The sequence below is a fragment of the Engystomops pustulosus genome, chromosome 3, assembly GCF_040894005.1.
Source record: "Engystomops pustulosus chromosome 3, aEngPut4.maternal, whole genome shotgun sequence".
Classification (NCBI taxonomy): Eukaryota; Metazoa; Chordata; class Amphibia; order Anura; family Leptodactylidae; genus Engystomops; species Engystomops pustulosus.
This window is the reverse complement of record NC_092413.1, coordinates 72,452,138-72,474,013: the sequence shown is the minus strand read 5'-3', so window position 1 is coordinate 72,474,013 and position 21,876 is coordinate 72,452,138. Positions and strand designations below refer to the sequence as shown.

At 38.4% G+C, this 21,876-nt stretch overlaps 1 protein-coding gene and 1 long non-coding RNA gene across 8 annotated transcripts in view; one reads left to right on the top strand and one right to left on the bottom strand.

Annotated features, from left to right (window-relative positions):
• The window catches only part of LOC140121459 (uncharacterized), a 53,226-nt gene extending 37,631 nt beyond the window's left edge, over positions 1 to 15,595 (bottom strand). The window contains exons 1-2 of the long non-coding RNA XR_011854099.1: positions 15,558 to 15,595; positions 14,631 to 14,676 (exon numbers count right to left, since the gene is read on the bottom strand). This is a non-coding gene — a long non-coding RNA (uncharacterized lncRNA). The remainder of the gene's footprint in view (positions 1 to 14,630; positions 14,677 to 15,557) is intronic.
• The window catches only part of ARID1B (AT-rich interaction domain 1B), a 310,106-nt gene that overhangs the window by 189,145 nt on the left and 99,085 nt on the right, over positions 1 to 21,876 (top strand). For all 7 annotated transcript variants that reach the window (XM_072141069.1, XM_072141068.1, XM_072141070.1 and 4 more), the window contains one exon: positions 20,276 to 20,522. In XM_072141069.1, coding sequence (XP_071997170.1) covers positions 20,276 to 20,522 — 247 coding nt within the window. The remainder of the gene's footprint in view (positions 1 to 20,275; positions 20,523 to 21,876) is intronic.

The window sequence follows — 21,876 nt, the reverse complement described above, 5'->3', positions numbered from 1 at the left end:
GGATTTATATGGTAGTTCTCAGAATCCCCTGAATAAATTAGATCTTTAGTTTGGCTGAATAAGGTTTATACGTTCAGCATGGCCATAAAATAAAATCTTTCCACAGTTTGATTACTGCAGCTATACCCTTTAGACCTGGATGGGATATGACAATGTTCCCCGAACACTGTAACAAATTTGGAGACAAATCAGTTCCTGGAATCAAAACGCATAAAGAAGGAAACCTGTTGTCAGAGAGATCTTTTACTTATTTATGTGCTTTATTCACTTGTGCTCCAGCTCTTCTGAGAGCAGGATTTACAAACTACATATAAGGGCAGCAAGGTGGCTTAGTGATTAGCATTTCTGCCCTGTAGTGCTGGGGACCTGGGTTCAAGTCCCATGCAGGTCAACATCTGCAAAGAGTTTATATGTTCCCTTCATGTTTGTGGGTTTCGTCCCAGACTTCAAAAACATATTGGTAGGTTGATTAGATTGTGAGCCCCATGGGGACAGGGACTCATTTGGCAAGTTCTGTGCTGCACTGTGTAATCTGTGAGCGCTATATAAATAAAGGAATTATTATTATTAGGGTATGTGCACCATCAAGGTCCTTGATTACTAATACTGAGAAGGAAACTTAAACTAAATTATTGTAACATGCTTTAATAATATTTATATTGAAATGTAAATTTGTATATGAAGTGAATAAGTCCTCTTCTACCATCTAAAAGTAAAAATGTAACCATGACATAGTTATATAGTTACATAGTTAGTAGGGTTGAAAAAAGACAATTGTCCATCAAGTTCAACCAATTGAGGTAGGGAATGTAAGGGAACACAATTCTAGTTATAATATAACCATCAATGTTATTTTGCTGTTAAAAGACATCTAGGTCTCTGCCACGTCCACCTCCTGTGGCAGGCTATTCTACAGATTCACGGTTCTTAAATTAAAGAGACCTTGTTGCCTTTGAAGATGAATATTTTTCCTTGATAGAGACAGAGCCCCTTGTATTTTGATGTGATATAACCAGGAACAACTGGTTCTGTTGAAAAGACCATATATTTATATGCATTAAACTATGTAACAGATATCTGAGACCAAAATAGTTGATTATTTTTTTTTATACTAACGGGATTATTGCTGTGGTTATTCATGTGCTCTTATCTCCACTTGCTGGATGTAGGCCTATTGCTCTGTAAATCTAAACAATATGAAAGCCAACTGCAATAGCTATCAGAAAGTATATAATATTTAGCTTGATTTCTACGGATGGACTTGTGTAAAAATGTGTGTTTGACATAAAAGAAATGATTATAGCCCAATAGGCTACAAATATGGAGGACTGCCAGGCAATACTGGCTGAAGTCACGGACAAGAGCAAGGCCTGTCTGAACTGCCACTCTGGTTTTATCCTACAAGTTTGCAGGGTTGGTGATTAGAGTGGCTTTCGCCCAATTATGCTGTGATTATTCTGCTGCACTATAATTGACTGGGGAGATATGCTAATACCTGTCATTTGGGATGATAAAAGATGAACGGAGGACGCAATGCATTATTTAGCTGGCTGTGTGATAGATGAGGGATGTGCAGAGTGCTTTAATTGCTGAGAAGAGAGGTTAAGCTGAACGAAAGGATGAATTAGAAATGAGTTTTTCCCTATGAGTTAGGTTAAAAATGAAAATAATGAAAAATATGGTTTTGAAATTGTTTTCCAAAACACAAACTACTTTGCTTGTTTGATATTGAGTTTCAATATAATCCACATTTAATGCCGTAGAGAAATGATTTTTGCCAGATTTTATTTTATTTGAACAGCTCATCAATGAACTACAGAGACAAATGTGTGTAGGAAAGGTGAAGCTGCTTGTTCAGGAAGAGCTTTAGACATATTTCTTATTTTATGTGGATGATCTGCTTGACATCAGCTCAAAGTAAATAGATTCAACCATTCCTGTTTATGTGTACCTTTTGTAGAATAAAAATGTAATGATCATACTCCTTTCTTACATGAATTCAACTTGATACATGTTTAATCAACATATGTCAATGCAAATTATCCATGCCAGGCTGTAGACTGTATCATCTTTGTAGGATATTTATTAGCACATCTCCATAGTAAAGCAAACTTAAACAGTATCATTTTAGGATTTTTGAAGACTTGAACGATCACTCAGGTTTTACTGCTTGTCAGTCTTGAGTAAATTTAGTATAACCCTTTGAATAGGCTCCCCTACTCCACAGATACAGGGGCTAAGTTATTGGGAACAACTGTTCCACAACGTCATGGTGTGGCAGCGAGCACATGAAGAGGACTCACGAGCACACCCACAATCAGTCTTGGGTGTGAACCATTTAAGTGCCTTCCGCAAAGCTGCCAGTGGCATTTAAGTACCAGCAGTGCATGGGCACTGCCATCTTGGGCTGCACCGACGTCCCCTTGATGTCATTGGGGACGATCTGTAGCTTTCACATCCCCATATACTACAATACAGTAGTATTGCTGTGTTACGATCAATGAAACCACCCAAGGGTTCTAAATTACAGTAGAAAAATAAAGAAACAATTAAAAGAAACTTTAAATAAATGTATAAAAACCTAAAATATCAAAGATGGGACTGAAAAATGGAAATGCAAAAACGAAAAAGGGCAGTGTTCTTAAGGGGTTAATTTGCTGCCCAATTAAGAGATTTTCACACAAAAGTTTCCATAATAGAAATTCAGGTAACAACGTGTTCATGCAGCAACTGGTTCACTTTACTCCAGTGTAAACATACAGACTTTTTATTAATGTTTATTGGATCGTAATTAGAGCATAAGTGGCTGCCAGATTCCTCTTGTAGTGGCTTATTTCCATAGTAACTAAGAATTGGGCATGTTGAAATAGAATATGCTCAATACAATGTATATTATATAGGTGTTGCACATCAGGGCTGATACTGAGGTTTTCCCATAATGCTCTTCTGCAATTTAGAATTGCAATAATAGCCCTGCAGCACCTGATCATTTCGGGTGTTCTAAAAAGAAGCATGATGGACAGTAACTTTACGGACAAATGGGAACTACGGTAGGCCTTTTTCTCTAGGTTGCTCTTATCTCTTTATTTTCTGGATTACTGGCATACATTTATACATGTTGGCTGCAAATCTTATAATATATTTCTATATCAATATACAGGGTTTAACAAAAAAGGTCAGACTGTGGAACATCTCGCGAAATACCCATCGGATTGAAAAACGAAAAATATATGTCAAATACTTTTAAAACATCTATCCAATGATACCAAACTCTGCCTCTTATCTTCATCCCCTGAAGAAGTGGCTGAGGAGACTTAAATATCTTAAATGGGAAACCCCTTTTTTTATTGTATATTCAGATTCCCCAATATTTTTGAATCTTGGTGACAGATGGCGCTGTATTTGCTAAAAATCAAAATGTGTGAAAAAAATGTTGTAAAAAGGGATATTTTGATGAATGCAATGTAATATGTTTCTAAAAGCTATCCAATGCTACCAAATTTGAGCACCTAATGTATAGGATTCGATATTTGAGAACTATGAATTAGGCATGTTGGAACAGAACATGCTCAATACAGGGCGAGTGTGTATTATATGGGCTTTGCCAACTCACATCTGGGCTGAGGATCTCCCATCATGCTCTTCTGTATTTTTAATTGCAATAAGCAGCCCAAGTCATTTTTGGTATTTTAAGTAACGGAAGCATGACAGAAAGCGGGTTTCTGTTATGTTCCACCACAACAGAAGGGAATAAGGGACAGTTAAGACCTTTTTCTATAAGTTTCTCTATTTCTTTATTTTCTGGATTGCTGGCATACATTTATACATGTTAGCTGGAAATCCTATTTTATTCTATAAGGATATATTGTTGTTATTACAATGTTAAAGGTCTATTTGTGCTTTGTTGTGTGTGTGTGTGTGTGTGTGTGTGTGTGTGTGTGTGTGTGTGGGAGAGGGTGCGGAATGACTTTAGTTGTGCTGAAAGTTTTAATATGTTTCTCCATCCTGGGGTGTGCTAAGGGATGGGCTAAATATCACAGCCTATGCCCCATTGTGTCTTATTTAATGTGTTCTGATTCAGGAGCCGGGGCCAGAAGTTTGACGTACTATTACCGCATATTGCGGGAACGCACCTCCCGCCATGCAGTAATAGTACGTCAAATGTCGGGAAGGGGTTAACCAGCGGCCCCCGGCGCCTCCACCCCACACATATTGTGCAGCACAGACCGCACAGTCTGCGGCCAACCGGCCGGGCCCCCCCCCCCCTAGTGTCTTAGAGTCCGGGCCCCATAGGGCAGTACCAGTTGTACTGCCCTATCGGCGGCCCTGCTTGGGAGGAAAATGTTTATTGGTTTGCAGCTTGTTAGATTAACCCACCTGCATAAACTTTGGATTACAGGCATCAATCGGAAAGTATTTTTGACCGACAACACTAAAAATAAGTGATAAGCATCTTTAATACGTCTTTCAATCATAACAGCAGTTTTATTTCTTGTGTTATTAGCTCCTAAGGCTTGACTGCTGTGTCGTAGATGTAATTTCTTGCTGTAGACTTCTCTTACTGTGCACTTGATGTATTTCAAGGGTGGGAGGTGAAGTTGTACACTTTGTAAGTATTTTATGTATTTATTTTGCTGTGTTTATTGTATGTTTTAATGTTGTGTAGCAGGATTGTGGTAATTTATCATTTAGTAACTGATGAGCTTTCTGAACTTCGATTATAATTCGTTTAAATAATATAACTGCCAAGGCGGAACTCCTATAGATTTTAAAGGGAAAGCGCAAATACTGTCTAATGGAACTGTCTCCAAGGTTTTTTTGTCTTTTTTATTTTTTTTTATCATTGAAGATATTTAAACTTAACACCAGAAGTATGGGGTACATATATTTGTATTTTATAACCCCCATATATACTCGAGTATAAGCCTAGTTTTTCAGCACAAAAAATGTAAAAAAATTATTTATCAAAACTCCCCTTTACGGCTTCCCCCATCTCTGGCTATATACTGGGGCAGGGGGCTGGCTATATACTATGTGGCAGGGTCCGTCAGGCTATATAATGGGGAGGCTGTGACCAATGCATTTCCCACCCTCGGCTTATACTCGAGTCAATAGGTTTTCCCAGGGTTTTTGTGGTAAAATTAGGGGCCTCGGCTTATATTTGGGTCGGCTTATACTCAAGTATATATGGTATATTAGTTTTTTCAGTTCATTTTTTGTTCCCTATTTAAAAATAAAATATAATTGTATCATTAAGACATTCCATTTTTCTGTAGTCTACAGGGAAAAAGTGTACAGGCGGTCCCCTTCTTAAGAACACCTGACTTACATACGACCCCTAGTTACAAACGGACCTCTGGATGTTGGCAATTTACTGTACTTTAGCCTTAGACTACAATAAACAGCTATAACAGTCATCACTGTTGTCTACAATGAAGTTTTATTGTTAATCCTGGTTCTAATGACAATTCAACATTTTTAAAATCCAATTGTCACAGAGACCAAAAAAAATTTTGCTGGGGTTATAATAATAAAATATACAGTCCCGACTTGCATATAAATTCAACTTAAGAACAAACCGACAGACCTTATCTTGTATGTAACCCGGGGACTGCCTGTATATATTTAAGGGAGAATGTGATATCAAATATACAGAGTGAACAGTTTCTTCAGCATTTGTTGTATCTGTCCCATATATAGTTAGCTCTTGCTGGCAGAGCCCTGATTCCTATTATTTATCTCACCATGTTATTGTTCTGTATTGTCTTATTTTGTCTGTTTATGTACCACATGTAAAGCGCTGTGGAATATTATGGATATAGAAATCTGATTATGGGGTAATGCACAAGAGCTAATCAATGTCTTGTGCACATATGAATCTAGAAGGATACATTGGTTTAATTCAGAAGAAAAAGATCGGCTTATGCCAATAGCCAATAGACCTACAGGTCTTCAAGCAAACTTCACCAAAAGATATCATATCCTTTTTTAATGGCACAATTTATAATAAAGCCTAGGCTAAACTGTATAAAAATTCTAAGTAAATCTTTGCAGGAAAAGCCACAGAAGTCATCCTTCTGTTGCTTTTTCTTCCTGGTCTTGAGCAGCAATATAGTAACTTAGAAAGAGTTTCTTACTCCCTTTCAGAGTAAATTAGTCCTTCACAGCCAGAGTGTCAGTTAGAAGGATATTATTCTTGGCAGGGTGCTCCGTTTTGTAATTACCAGATTCCTTCCTTAATTGCAATTATTTGGACACCCAAGCAGGGGGACCTTTTCAGAATGGAATGTAATTAGTGGTCAGAGGGCCATGCAGTCTGCATTTGGGATGGCTGATATATTGGACACATATGGCCTACAGGATTATAATAGTTTGATGGTAAAATAATTGTGGGCATCTTGGTTAACCATGTTCTAAACAATATAATAATACCAGATGGATATCATGCATGCTTTACATTTTAAGGATTGAGTGTGCATATATTTACCCCTTAACAATATGTGACGTCAAAGTCTGTTACAGGAGTATGGAAAGGGCTCACGGTCTGAAGCCTCTTCATTCAAGCCAGGTGTTTGGTACATATTGCTAGCACCAATCGCAGGTTGGCATAAGTTAACCAGCTGTCAACCTTATGATTGCTGCCGCCATATTGGCTTTAGTTGTCGCTGCCATGACAGCGCCAGGACCTGTCATTGCTGCAGATTTGTAACAGTGTGCCAGTGTGTACATTTTTTTAAATGTGCAAAAACCTATATACATTTTGTGTCCCCATGATCATACTGATCCAAAGAATAAAGAAGATGTTTAATTTGGAGTATTACAGTGAAAGCTGTAAAAACTAAACCCACAAGAAAATGGTGCAAATTAATTTTTTAACCAATTTCACCGCATTTGGAATTTTTTTCCCACTTCCCAGAACATGACTTGAAATATTAAATACTGCTACTATGAAGTACAATTTTTACACACAGCTCTGGTAAATAAAAAAAAGTTAAATATTGTTGAAGGTGGGGAGTGAAAAATTTTAACACAAAAATAAAAAAGATACAATTACTGCAAACTCATTTTATCCAAACATAACCAGTCGCTGTATGTCACTCCCTGTCATATGCTGTAATCTGTGATGATCCAACCTGGTCAGGAAACTTGCCCCTACATGTGCCAGTGATGTGATTTATAGTTGTTTTATCAATGTTAGAAGTTATCCCCTTCCCACAGAACAAGGGAAACAATGGTGGCTAGTGAGAGTCCAGCTGCTGGGGCCCTGCGATCCAAAAAACAGGGGTCACTAGTGGGTTGGGCATCAAGCGGATCATGTACCCTGTTGCTCCATTCAATTCTATGGGGGAGCCGAAGATACTCAAGGACAACGCTCAACTGTCACCGACACTCATTTCATTGCATTGAGTGAAAGGGTGCATGCCCATCCTACCGCTCCATCAGTTAGTGAGAACTGGGTTATGGGTTCAGACCCTCACCGATAACCTTTTATAACTTATAAACTTGGGACAATCCCTTTTAGTTATTTTCTGGCCAAGTTCAATAGCTAAATCAGCCTCATATAGAGAGGGAAGACACAGGGACAGAAATGAGCCACTAGAGTATCTAGAGATTTTTTTTTTTTTTGTCACAGACGTCCTCTTTTAAATTTGTCCACATTTAAAACCAATGACATTAATTCTCCATAAAAATATATGATCCCAGTAACAATTCAGATTAATTTCAGTTAAAAATTCCAAGCCATGTGACTCAGATTTATATCTGAAGGACGTCTAAATATGACGATTCTAATTTGACAGTAGGGTACAACTTGTAGTTGTGATTTCACATCTTTTGGGCCCAAAACTTATCTGATTGCATTTTGCATCAAGGAGAAGTATATTAAATTACTGAGTCAAGATGTTGCAAAACAAAAGCTCTTATCACCAATGTGTTTTACCTGGAAGTTCTAAGCTAGAAAAAAAAATAGCAGGCCATCAGAAAGCTGAATAACATGCGCAGTCCTATGCCCAGAATTTGTACCTTTGTGTGAACAGACACTTTGATGCCTTCTGTCCAAGGAATAAAGCAAACAAGATATTGTGTCACTTATTGATAGGCTGAGAATAAGAGGTTGTGTAAGATGAAAGCACAGTTCCTCTCTTTCTATTATTGACCAGTAAAGCTGCTTTGTTCTGTAGCTAATCTATTTAGAAACACTTAGAACTCTAAAGAAATAGCTTCCTAAGCAGATGACAGACGCAGACAAGGTTGCCAAATATAATGATAGAAAAGTGGATACAATAGAACTTATATTCCTCAGTGATACTAGGAGAATTGTCAAAATATATTTAAGACTTATGAGGAGGTCCCTATCCCCAGTGCTTGTGGTGCTACAGATATTCCTTATGACATTATTGTCATTATTTATGTTGTAGATTGTATTTTTTGAATTTTCTCATGATTCTCTGTGTACGTCCCTCCCCCACCTGTAACTTGTAGTTTACTGGCAATGGTTCAAGAACTCTTCTTTTTTTTATGGCTGTCTGCATTTTCAAAAGCCACTGGAGGAATATTTAGTTTCTGGAATGCAGCTTGGCTTTCATTGCCCTTTCTAATCTTCCGTTCCTACAAGTATCACTTGTGGGCTATGAACATGCTTCCTGGAATTCTCCAAATGAAAAGCTCAGCCACTAGTCAGTATGTCAAAAGGAAACTTATGCTGTTGTTATTTTGATAAAATCCAATTTTGGACAACCTTTCAAAAGCTCCCCGTTTTTTTAACAAATAGGGTTCTCTTGTGCTTGCTGGATCATGCCACAAATTTAAATGTAGCTTTGTATGAAACCCCACACGCATTAAAAAGCTCTATAGTTACGGTAATTGTCACGTTTCAGTGAAACGTGTCTTTCTTCAGACACTGTGGAATATACAAGAAATGAACAAATGAATACAATTAGATGATAAATAACATAGAAGACAATGGGGGTCATTTACTAAGGGGCCGTTTCGCGTTTTCCTGACGTGTTATCCGAATATTTCCGATTTGCACCGATTTTCCCTGTATTGCACCGGGATTGTGTCGCATCGGCGCCGGCATGCACGCGACGGAAATCGGGGGTAATGGCCGAGCGAAAACCCGACAGATTCGGAAAAACCGCCGCATTTAAAACAATAAAAGTGTCGCTTGGGACGCGCTTACCTTCACTCAGTCCGGCCCGGTGAAGTTGAGTGCGTTCAGATGCTTTTCAGCGCAGCAGCGCCACCTGGTGGACGGCAGAGGAACTACCTTGATGAATCCCGGCCGGACCCGAATCCAGCACAGAGAACGCGCCGTTGGATCGCGAACGGACCGGGTAAGTAAATCTGCCCCATTATTATAATAAATCAGTAAAATGCACGGCCACTAATTTTGTGGTCCAAACACCAGAGCCAAATAAGAGAATTCATAAGAGACTTCCAGGTGGATATAGGAAGGAAGACAGGAGCCAGTGAGGAAGATGAGAGAATCCAGTCCGGAAAGCAGTGGCCGTGCCAACCAACTACTGGAAGTGACGTTGTGCGGTTAGTAGCCATAGCAACTAAGAAGCACCCAGGCTAAGTATCAGAATTAGAAGAAAATGATAAAGATCTATCAGTGTGACATGCATAAGCAGCAAAATACCTATAAAACAATAGATAAAACATCTGTATTTGTATTAGAGGAAACTGTGTACTATGTTTGAAAACATTATAAAACCTATACAAATTTGGTATCCCCATAATCGCAATGACCCAAAGAATAAAGTAGACATGTCATTTGTGGTGCACAGTGGAAGCTGTAAAATCCAAGCCCACAAGAAAACAGCACAAATGCATTTTTTCCCCATTTTCACTGCATTTGGATTTTTTTTCCCGCTTCCCAGTATACGGCATAGAATATTAAATAGTTACTATGAAGTGTAATTTGTTACGCAGAAAATAAGCTGTCACACAGCTCTTTACATGGAAACATAAAAAAGTTATAGATTTTTGAAGGTGGGGAGTGAAAAATAGAAATGGAAAAACAAAAAAGGCCCGGTCGTTAAGGGGTTAACCTGTGTCGCCATGTGTCAGGCCTAATGTGGGTAGTGGTAAAAGGGATAGTTTGTACCTTATGTCTGTATTGTGCTTGGATAATCCTGTATTTGATGCATTATAGTTTCTCCTATTTATAAAAGACCACAAGAGCATTCAATGAAAATCTACCATTTGTTTATATACATTATGAACCAAACATACCCTGAGAATGCTGTAACATCTGATGCAGAAACATATCTTGTTTAATCCCTGAATTATTATAAAATAATGATAATGAGGCTCTGTCACTCCTTTGTCTGGTTCACTGCTTCTCCTCACCCTAATTATGTATTGCTCCAGCCTTGTCCCGCATAGGCCGAGAATACGTCATCACTGTGTTGTCCCTGACAGGCAGAAGTAATCAATTACTGAACACCCCCTCCCCCCCCCCCCCAAGTTTCTTTGTATGAGTCATCCAGCTCGGGTTGATTATTCCTTTCTAGATCATTCAGGAAGCTCCGTGTGTAATGTGTTTATGCATTCACCCAGCTTTCCCAAGGTCCTGAATTTTATAATTGTTTTTTGAGGGGATTAAACAAGATATGTTTCTGCATCAGTGTAGCTGTAGCATTCTCAAGGTATGTTTGGTTCACAATGCATAAAAACAAATAGTGGATTTTCTTTAATAAGATACACCTTTATAGCCTTTACCATGATAAACCTTCAGGACATTAGGTGCATTGGGAACATAATTGCCCAATTTGTCCCTTAAATTCGGGACCCTTTTTAAACATGGTAAAGAAGAAGCTACAAACTCTGTAATGTTAGGATGGTTTCTCTACAATGTTGGCCAATGTCTCCAAATTATTTTCTGGAGTTTACAAATACCAGCCTATTTTCTTTAGAGGAAATAGCTTGAGCTGTAGGTTTGGTGGATTCCTTTAATATTTTATCAGGATAATCTCTGGCATTTCCAATGCTGTATATACATTGATAATGTAAGATACCCTATTTACATGATATCTGAGTGCAAAGTTAATTTCTATGAGAAAACCACACATTGATGTGTAGGCAGTCTAAGTCTATGATCTTGTCATGGTGATTCCAGCCCTCTCTTCTGATGTGCCGGTCTTAGTAAACATAGTATAATTTTTGTTGTTGCATTTTTCCTCTGTAATACCGACTAAAAATATATGAATACATGAAAAATAAATGTTAAATTGATTGAGGATGTGCACACTTTTTTGCTGTCAAATCTTTGGTGACATGATCAGTCTGTGTAGGGACACTCCCCTTTAATGTTGACCCATTCCGCCTACCCCAAGCTTATCCATATATCAGATGTCCCTTTCCCACTCCTGATTCCAAATACCAGATGCTTCATAACCCAATTTATATTTATAGAGGTTTGCAAAGTGCTACGGAATTTGATAGCACTATATAAATTAAGATTATAAAGATTATTATAGAGGTAGAATCCAGATATATAAGGTGATGTGCTTCTCTACATATTCAACAGTGGGAATGACATTTCATGCAGAGATGTTGGTTGTCTGCTTGCCACAAACTGATCTGGGTCTATTTATATTCAGTGTTGGTATCTAATTGATGACCTGTTGCTCTGCTTAATGCAGATATTGCTGAATACATCATGGGCTGCTTATGCTGACCCCAGTCATCAGGATTGTACTGGCCTTTAGCCCAGGTCTGGTAAATGAACCCTGCTGGGAAATCATTAGAGAATTGAGCATGGTCGCAAGGTCAGACATTTTTTTTCCCCCATATAGGAAATTACTACTAAATTGGAATGTTCTCCTTTTGAAAGTTGACCATATGTTATCATGATGGAAAGTAAGCAGGAAAACATTCTCCTGTTATTTATTTATTATTGTAAACTTGTGCAGACATTCCAATTTTTTATCATAATCTGCTTTTGCTTCGTTTTCTCCTGACACCTTGCAGTTGATTCTGAAATTCAGCTTTCTGTAATAATCATAATAATAATAATTCCTTTATATGCACACACTTATTATCCAGCGCTACACAGAGCTTGCCAAATCATTCTGTACTACTGTAGAAATCATGTAAATACTCCAGGTTTTATAAATCTGAAGACCCTTTTACTCCTGTTTTCATGGCTTTGTATCAATGAAAACTGAGCGATGTGAATCACAAACTGTAATAATTCATGTAATGCATTTGTATTTTCTTATAATAGTATATCTGGATGGGAAAGTGAATACCTTAACATGCATTGTTCTACTATTTGATATTGTGTACTATGTGCAAATGTTGGTTAATTGCCACATCTTGAAAGTTTTCTCCACGTGACATGCCAGCATCACCCCTCACAAAGTCTTCAGCCCCAATAGATGCTGGTTGGTAATTGCAGTAATGATCACACAGCGGTGCCTTCCTGGTATTAGAACGACTGTCAGAACATGTTTAGAAGCTTTGCTTCATTTCCCTGTACTTGGAGCAGAGAAGCAACATTTTATATTATCATACAAGTAGAAAGCCCTGGAATGAGCACACACTGATACATGATTCTGATTGAGGCGTCTATTCTGAGAGCCAAGCAATAAACCACATGATGTGAGGCCAGGAGGTCACAACCTATATTTTGTAGGGATGAAACAACCTAAACAAGGAAGGGTCCATATTAGACTAGAGTAGAAATAATGGCAGTTTAGACAACTAGGATCTTTTCACTTGAATGATATACAATTGATCAATTGATGTTTCTGGTGATTAACATTTTTTTTTTCTTTTTTATTTAATATCTTACAAATACAGGAGTTAGGATCCAGGTTAGAAAGTTTCTTTAGGCTTCCCTTGAAATGCATGGAGTTCTATCCTCATCCCTGTACACAATGCAGACATATAGGGGATTTTCTATTACACAATTTCATTTTCACGGTGCAGAAATTGAAATTGAACAGTGGATTGTAAAATTTGTGGCATTTCTATTTTCTGCAGATAAATCTGTATACACATCAAATGAATGAAATCCATTTCACTGCAGACTTTTGGCAACATTTGCTGAGATCACTATGGGGCACATGTATCATAGATCTACTACCTTTTCAAGTTTCCTGAAGTCTGGTTACTTAATCATCGCAATGTACAGTATATTAAGTTTTGAATGTGAGGAGATGCCTGGTTAATCTCATTTTGGCAACTTTTTGTTTCGGTGTGCAACTTTTTAGTTCCAAATAGTAGCTGTGAAAGTAAATTTAGGCCTAGAAAGCTCTGTTTTGCCACTTATTAGGTTCAAGCATGGGACAAATCCAGAGCCCAAAAGTACACATGTTGAACAAACATCTGGGCTACAAAGATAAATATGGCACACAGTATTAACTTCATTAACGACGCGCGCCATAATAATACGGCGTCCTGGGTGCGGATGCGTGGAGAGGGCTCACGGGCTGAGCCCTCTCCATAACCGGTAAGTCGGTACGTCTTTGCTGCATATTGTCCATGATCGATGCACCATCTTGGTGACAATCGTAACTCCCCGTGACTTCGTCGGGAGGCGACAATCGTTGCCATGACAGCCTTGGGTCTTCAGAAGACCTCTTGTTTTAACCCTTTGATTACAATGTGCGATTTGCACATTGTAATGAATGAGGAGGAAAGTCCCCATATACTGCCACACTGTAGTATATAGTAGGATCTATCAGACAACCTAGGGTTAAACTACCCCAGGGGGTCTGAAAAATAGTAAAAATAAAAAAAGTAAAAAAAAATTATAATAAAAAAGCTTTAAAATTCAAATTACCCCCCCTTTCCCTAGAAGTCATATAAATATAAACAGTAAAAATCATAAGCACATTCGGTATTATTGCGTCCGTATATGCCCGATCTATCAAAATATAATAACGTTTTTTCATTGTGTTTAACTTTGTAACGGAAAATAGTTCCCGAAGTTGAAAATGGCCCTTTTTTCCATTTTGAAAAATATAAAAAATCAATAAAAAGTGATCATAAGGTCGTACAGTCCTAAAAATAATAGCATTGAAAACATCAAAAGTCGCAAAAAATTACACACCCATAGCTCTGTACACTGCAGTATGAAAGTTATTAGCGCCAGAAGATGGCAAAATCCCCCCAAATTTTTGTACAGGAGGTTTTAATTTTTGTAAATGTATGAAAACATTATAAAACCTATACAAATTTGCCATCCCTGTGATCGCACCGACTCAAAGAATAAAGTAGACATGTCATTTGCGGCGCACAGGGAAAGATGTAAAATCCAAGCCCACAAGAAAATGGCACAAATGCGTTTTTTCACCATTTTCACTGCATTTGAAAAATTTTCCCGCTTCCCAGTACATGGCATGGAATATTAAATACCGTCACTATGAAGTATAATTTGTTATGCAGAAAATAAGCCATCACACAGCTCTTTACATGGAAAAATAAAAAGTTATAGATTTTTGAAGGTGGGGAGTGAAAAATGGAAATGAAAAAATAAAAAAAAGGGCCAGGTCGTTAAGAGGTTAAATCCTTGAGGCAGCTAAGTTTGGTATGCTGCTTGATTCTGCACTTAAAAAGTCTCAAATGGCGAAGTGTCACACAAAAAAAAAGAATGCAATAGGAATGATACATACTTGGTATATTTTGAGCCAATTTCGTGTTTCGAATTCACGCCTGAATCTAAAAGAGAGGAGAAATATTATTCAAGCCCTTCCTTATGTGTATGCTTTGCCTCGTGAAAAATCTAAAACCTTAAAACAGTTTTTGTTTATTCTAGCCTAATCTTGCAGATATAGTGTTCATCTTGGTCTTTTACACCAGATTAATGGGCATGAGTTCCTGTATATTGGATGCTGTAAGTGTGCCTAAATTTTGAATTTTGGCAGTTCTTTTATAATATACAAAAGCCATGTTCACATGTGGCACTTGAATTGCATTTATAATATGTTAGCACTGTTACTATTATGTGAACTTGGTGTTTGGTATAACGCTGTGTGAACTGATTGGAAGCGCAATTCAAACACTCTTGGGGAAATTTATTAAATGTGTTAGTCTTAACATTTATCACTGTGTCTGATGCTGGATGATTAATCTGGTGCAGTATAAGACATGCAAATTCCTCTTTGCACTGCCTTTTAGTAGTTCTAGTTTGCTGAATTTTCTGGTGCGGACACCCCCAGTTTTAAAGAGGACGTGCCCCTTTTTTCATAGGAGTCGGAAAACAGGCTAAAACCTTTAGTAAATGTTGCACATGGCATTTCAGGTGCAAATTACTGGTGTAGACACAATGATAAATCTCCCATGTGTTTAGAAGTAAGACTAATGAAACTAGACAGTCTCATTCTGCACCAGTTTTATCAAAGCGTGTGATGTTGTGATACATCATAAAAAGTGTAAGATGGTGTAGTCTAAATGTGCCCTTTTTTTAGTTGCATTAACAGAAATGCACACAATTTTTTTTACTCATTTTATCTATATAAGTCATACTTATACACAGCAGTGGTGCATGAATTGCATAATTTATGATCAAGCACATGCCCCATGATAAATTACACACCCACCTTCTGTAAATGGCAGATATAACTGTCACAAACTACCGTTTTTCATGTGACACTTTGTACAATCGTACAATGGACAAAACGTTGTGACAGCCAGGCGGAGGCTGGGTCCAGGCCCCTTTATCCACTGAGCCAGCCCTGCATTGTCGTCTGTAAGTGAATAAAGCGCCATAGATATGTTTGGGGTATAGGTAGGGCACTTTTGGGGTATAGGTAGGGCACTGAATAGTGAAAATTACATATATCTTGTACATCTTGTATCTTGTACAGGCAGTCCCCGGGTTACGTACAAGATAGGTTCCGGAGGTTTGTTCTTAAGTTGAATTTGTATGTAAGTCGAAACTGTATATTTTATTTGTATATCCAGACAAAAAACATTTTGGCCCCAGTGACAATTGGAGTTTAAACATTTTTTGCTGTAATAGGACCAAGGATTATCAATAAATCTTCATTACAGACACCTAATGGCTGATTATTGCAATCTGGGAGTATAGAAAAGCATCCGGAGAGCTTCACCAGAGGTCAGAGGGGTCTGTCTGTAACTATGGGTTGTCTGTAAGTCGGGTGTCCTTAAGTAGGGGACCGCCTGTATTACAATATTGAGAAGTTTATTTTCACACAGAAAATTTTGTATTGAGCCGACATATAACTAAGACAACATAGATGTGTTCTTGAAAGCACAATCATTTCTGTACTGGCTCCAACAATTCATCTGCATGGTATTTTCTAGTTCCACAGGAAGCAAAAAGTCATTAGGCTCATTTTCTGTCTAGACAATGCAACCCAGGGGCCTTTGGAAAAGCTTCTTACTTCAGTCTTGGGTGGATTCAGAAAGTCGGTTTGGTCGCAGGTGACTGTATTGTCGGGGCTGATTTGCATGTTATTCTGTGCGTTGAAGCTTCTTTCTACACACCTTTATAAAATAAGCGATGTGAGTAGAAGAACAATTTATCACTATATTGTGACGCCACAATGCCTTTTCAAAGGGACATATGGACTTCTCAATTGTTATGGCTTCAGAGATTGTTTACATAGTAAAATCTACAGGAAAATCCAGTAATATAGTAAGTGCAAGACTATCAGATTCCGTATATCGAGGAATTTTCGGGTACATAGCGTGTGTGTTGTGGTTTGAGGTGATTGCTGTAATAGAGGCTGCTGACAAATTGCATCATTTATGCGTGTTTTGCTGCAGTGCTTTGTACAGGGAATTTTGCAGTCATCGTTGTCCCTCATCTCACCGCGTGCTACTATAATTTTTACGGCTTGGAATATAAAGAGATAAACACTTGGAAGAAAATGTATTCACATGACACTGGATACAAGATCAATCATTCATTCAGTATTTTTTTTAGGAAGTGAGAGAGACAGGGAAAATACAGTAATAAAAGAGGTGGTTCCAGAATCCTGGTGGTTTTCCTTTGAAGCATCATTCAGAGACTGGCGATAGCTATTAGTGCCTGTTTATTAATCTTCACAAGGCTTATCATTAGTTTCAACCTTCATTTGAAAAGACCTGTTCTCTTGACTCTGACGGTGACCTGATTCAATGCTTACGCCAGATTACTCCCAGGGCACTCGTGCATGGAGACTGCCAAATAGCAATGTTTTTGTAATTCCGGCTGTAATCCGCCAGTGAATGATCTAATGCCGTTAAACATATTCTATTTAGCATTTTTTTTCTTTGCACTACTGCCAGGAGTTTTTTTTCTTCATTTATTTTGTCACTTTACCCATTCCATTAAGGATCGGGATGAACATTTTGCATCTGTTTGCAAATCTGTTTAGTGCTATTGCACTGCCGTTTACACAGTGGCAAAGGCAAAATGAACCTAAACTACTCACTGCCTCTTTTTTTTATTACCCTAAAAGCAGTTTCATTTGCAGATAGTACAACCAACACAAGGATGTTGGAGTGTACTAATCCTTATCTGAAATAGTTATTCACACTTGAGTACTTTAATGGAGCAGTTAGCAGCTTCAACTGCAAGTTTTCAACATGTAAATGGTCGACTTTATTGTGGAGACGACAATCCCATCCCCAGTTGTTTCTCACTCCATTTTATGATTGTATATTACCATTACGTATGTTTATTTTTGTTTTTTAAATGCCTTTCCCTTCAGTGGATTTTGGAATGGAATGGGTTAATTTTTTCTCCACTCTCTCAGTCCACAATGTCAGGAATAATATGAATGTGATTCACTAATACAACACACAATCTCCATTCTGTTGCAGCCTGAATGTCAGCATTATTCATTGTCCTGCCAACATTGATATAGTTGGTGGCCTTTCAACCTCACCAGGAATGCTGGGAATTAATGCCAAGTCCACAAAATAACTGGATGGATGCTGGCTGAAGTCCTTTCCACAGCTCATGAATGACCAGATACTATGCGCAAAATATAGAATGTCCCAAAGTATTAATGATTACAATACACTTACAGATCATTTATGTCTATAGATATTTCTTACTATTAATAAGTTATTAAAAATAAAATTAAATAGCACAATAATTATTTTTTATTGAAATATTATAGTTCTTATTACAATACTTGTATGCACTTTATTCTAGTCAATGCCATAGCTTAGCACCAAAGAAATACAACGATATGGTAGTGTAAAGTGAATTATTTTGCATAGTGTTTTTTTTTTTGCTTGTGCAGACATCATATATCTGATAGTACTTGTATAAGAAGAATGAACTGGTGCCCTGCTGACTAAATTGTCCTCCAGAGTGGTATTAGTTACAGAGTGTCTTAGTTAACAAAGCTCAATGCTTGGAATGGCACAGAACGGCTGTCATTAAGAATCTAAATAGCTGTGCACTAGGGTGTGTATGCATGGAAGGCGGTATAATAATGTCTACACCATTTACATATGTTAATATCGTAGCATAGAACAGCTTGAGCTATATTTATGGTAGGCATTTTCAGTTAAAACTTCAGATTTGTAAATGATGACTTGGGATGGATGAAGTATGAACCCACTACTCTCTAAAGTAATGTAGCCTTCTGTAGCCACCCATCAGTGTTATTCTGAATTCTTTCCAGGTCACTTACTTAAGGAACTTTCCTTTTCTGCAGTTGAAACATCCAGTGACACCGATGACATTGGATATGTCTGTGAAATTGGTTGACAGGTCCATTTAAAGGGGTTGTCCCAAAAAAGTAACTTCTCCCTAATTCACGGAATAGCGAATAAATTAGAGATGGATGGGAATCTGACCAGTGGGACTAACAGCCATCAACAGAACAGTGAACTGAGCGTCCCACTCCGAATAGAGCACTATTGCACCTTTTACTATGGTGCTACATGGGACAATTTACTGGTTTACATTCTATTGTTTGGATCATATTCACACAATATAAACTACTGCAATCCTTTGTAGTAGTGGAAAATGGTAGGTGACCTGTCACACTGTGTTAGGCCAAGGTAGGTAGTGTATATACATAACTGTTGATATAAGAATAGCACTTGTATTCAACAAAATCCCTGCTGATTCTGTGCATAGGAGTCCAATGGGAGTCTTATTCAATGATTGACAGCTGCCTTAGTATAAGTGCTCTTATAGTATAAATCACATAGTAAGCCCACCCACTGGCTGTCAGGTTCAACCAATAAAAAGAACTAAAGCTTCCAGGCAGTTCGGACCATTGGCAATTTGCACAGTGATTTGTTAGATGATGATGTTCGGGCAGGTTGTCAGCCCAGTAGCGGCCTTGACTGTACATGTCATGTGTGTGCAGTTATTGCTTACAAGTTACAAGATATTTCCTTGCCTTGTTTTTTGGCGAGTCATCTTTTATTCATCTTGCTTTGTCAGGATGTTTGGCGGCGGGTATGTTTTCACCATGGTAATTCTCCTTCAAGGAAATCCTCTCCCTGTGTGAATAATCACATTTTAAAGGTTACCCCAGGTCAAACCTTGCTGTGGAACCGGAGACTGACTGCCTCCTGCTCTCAGCCCCCCTCCTTCTTTCCATAATATATTTTAGTCTTACACACTGTGGCTTCACGTGACCTCCTTTGCTTTTATGAATGAGTTACATCAGGTTTGTGAGAACAAATCCCTGGAAGGCATGAACTTGAGAAAATGCATGGGACCCATCACTCACTCCAGCACACATTCCCAGGGGATTAGAAGAGAGGATGTGCTAGGCAATCACTATACCGCCTACTGTAACATTTTGCATTGTTTTTCTATTTTCTGCCTTTTGCTATTTCTTTCAACAATTCACCCCCCATCCCCTCCCTACTGGTATAATATCACAGTGTCTGTCGGCAGCATCTTATCTGCGACTGTGAACACCTGTAGGTAAATGCTGTAATTCTATTAACCTGCTTTGTTATTACATTAATTGAAAACAGAGGCTACAATCTCACAATCATTTCTTCCTAATCAGGCATTAATGCAAAATCTCCTCAGATCTTTGTGAGTCATCATAACCTAAATTATAGCAATACAGTTCCTTCTAGTAAACTGGAAAAAGCAGAATATTATCTGCTGAGCCTAACTACCTTTCTTAGAAGTGAAACCACTTGTAAATGGAATAAAAACCAAAAGAACAGGAATGTTGTATATGTCATTTTTTGATACTTAACCCCTTAAATTAATATCACAATGGAATATTTCTGATTAGGATTGCTTGTTTGCTTCTTTAAAATGGATCTCTAAATGGCACTTTCAACCATCTAAAACTCTTTCTAATCTATTCTGCAGGACTTATCTGGTTCCATTGATGACTTGCCAACTGGAACAGAAGCAACATTAAGTTCTGCAGTGAGTGCCTCGGGTTCAACAAGCAGCCAGGGGGAGCAGAGCAACCCTGCACAGTCACCATTCTCGCCACATGCATCACCGCATCTACCAAGCATTCAGGGTGGTGGGCCATCACCATCCCCTGTGGGCTCACCTGTTGGGAGCAACCAGTCAAGATCAGGTCCAATATCACCTGCCAGCATTCCTGGTGAGTGTTAATAAAGCATGATATAGTGAATAAAATGTTACTATTAATCTTTTGGAAAAAAAATAGTCTATATTACACCAGATTAATCATCTGTTTCTCGCTGCATATAAATATGCAGGAATGGTTATAACTGGTTACCAGACCCAATGAGGTAGACACAAACTTGGGTCTTTAAATGTTTATACATGCACTATGTAAAAAAGCTATTCCAAATGCATTACTAAATGGAGGTGAAAATAAACCAATGGCAATGACTTATAAATAGCTTGAAATCTATACTTGAGTATAAGCTTAGTTTTGCAGCAAAAAATCTGCTGAAAAACTTCACCTGGGCTTATACTCGAGTCATGAGAAAAAACAAACATTTTACTCACCCCGGCAGGTCCTCTTCTATACCGCAATGCTCCGGCATCTGCTATGTGTCCCCGCTCTGTCCGCCATAGGGATTGTGACATTGGCTGCTCGGCACACACTATGATGTCAGCAAGCGGCTGACTGAAACGATGCCGGAGCATCGCAGTATAGAAGAGGACCTGCCGGGGGAGGGGGGGTTGCACGTTGAAAGGTGGTGAGTACAGTGTTTGGTTTTTTCCCTACAGGAATTATATTGCGGGCAGGGGCTGGGCAGGCTGTATACTACAGAGGGCTGGGCAGGCTGTATACTACAGGGGGCTGGGCAGGCTGTATACTACAGGGGGCTGGGCAGGCTGTATACTACAGGGGGCTGGGCAGGCTGTATACTACAGGGGGCTGGGCAGGCTGTATACTACAGGGGGCTGGGCAGGCTGTATACTACAGGGGGCTGGGAGGCTGTGATCAATGCATTTCCCAACCTCGGCTTATACTTGAGTCAATAGGTTTTCCAGTTTTTTTGTGTTAAAATTAAGGGTCCCAGCTTATACTCGAGTATATACGGTAGTTTCGGAAGACTGTAGCAGATAGCTAGATGGAAACGTACGCATTGAGCACACGTTTATTCTTCACCATTAAATGAATCTGTAAAGACTAAAATATTTTTCTGTGAAGAAGCAAGTGTTAAAATATATCAGCAGTAAATTAAACACTGAACTTTCTATGTGTATGGTGCCTACTGTTTGTGGTACAGAAGAACTGCTCTTTCTGGGGAATTTATGTTGCTTGCCAGATTGGATGACACTAAACACCAAATAACAATGTGTATGATAAAAACAGCTATGACAATGACATATTGTGGCATCTTTAAAGGGAACCAGTCACCAGGGACCTAATGTTCACTAAAGACAGGTTGCATAAGCCCATTACACCTGCAGTGCAAATATGCCTCTCTGCCTTTTAAAAGCATTTTCATTACAATATATTTGTGTGTTATTACTTA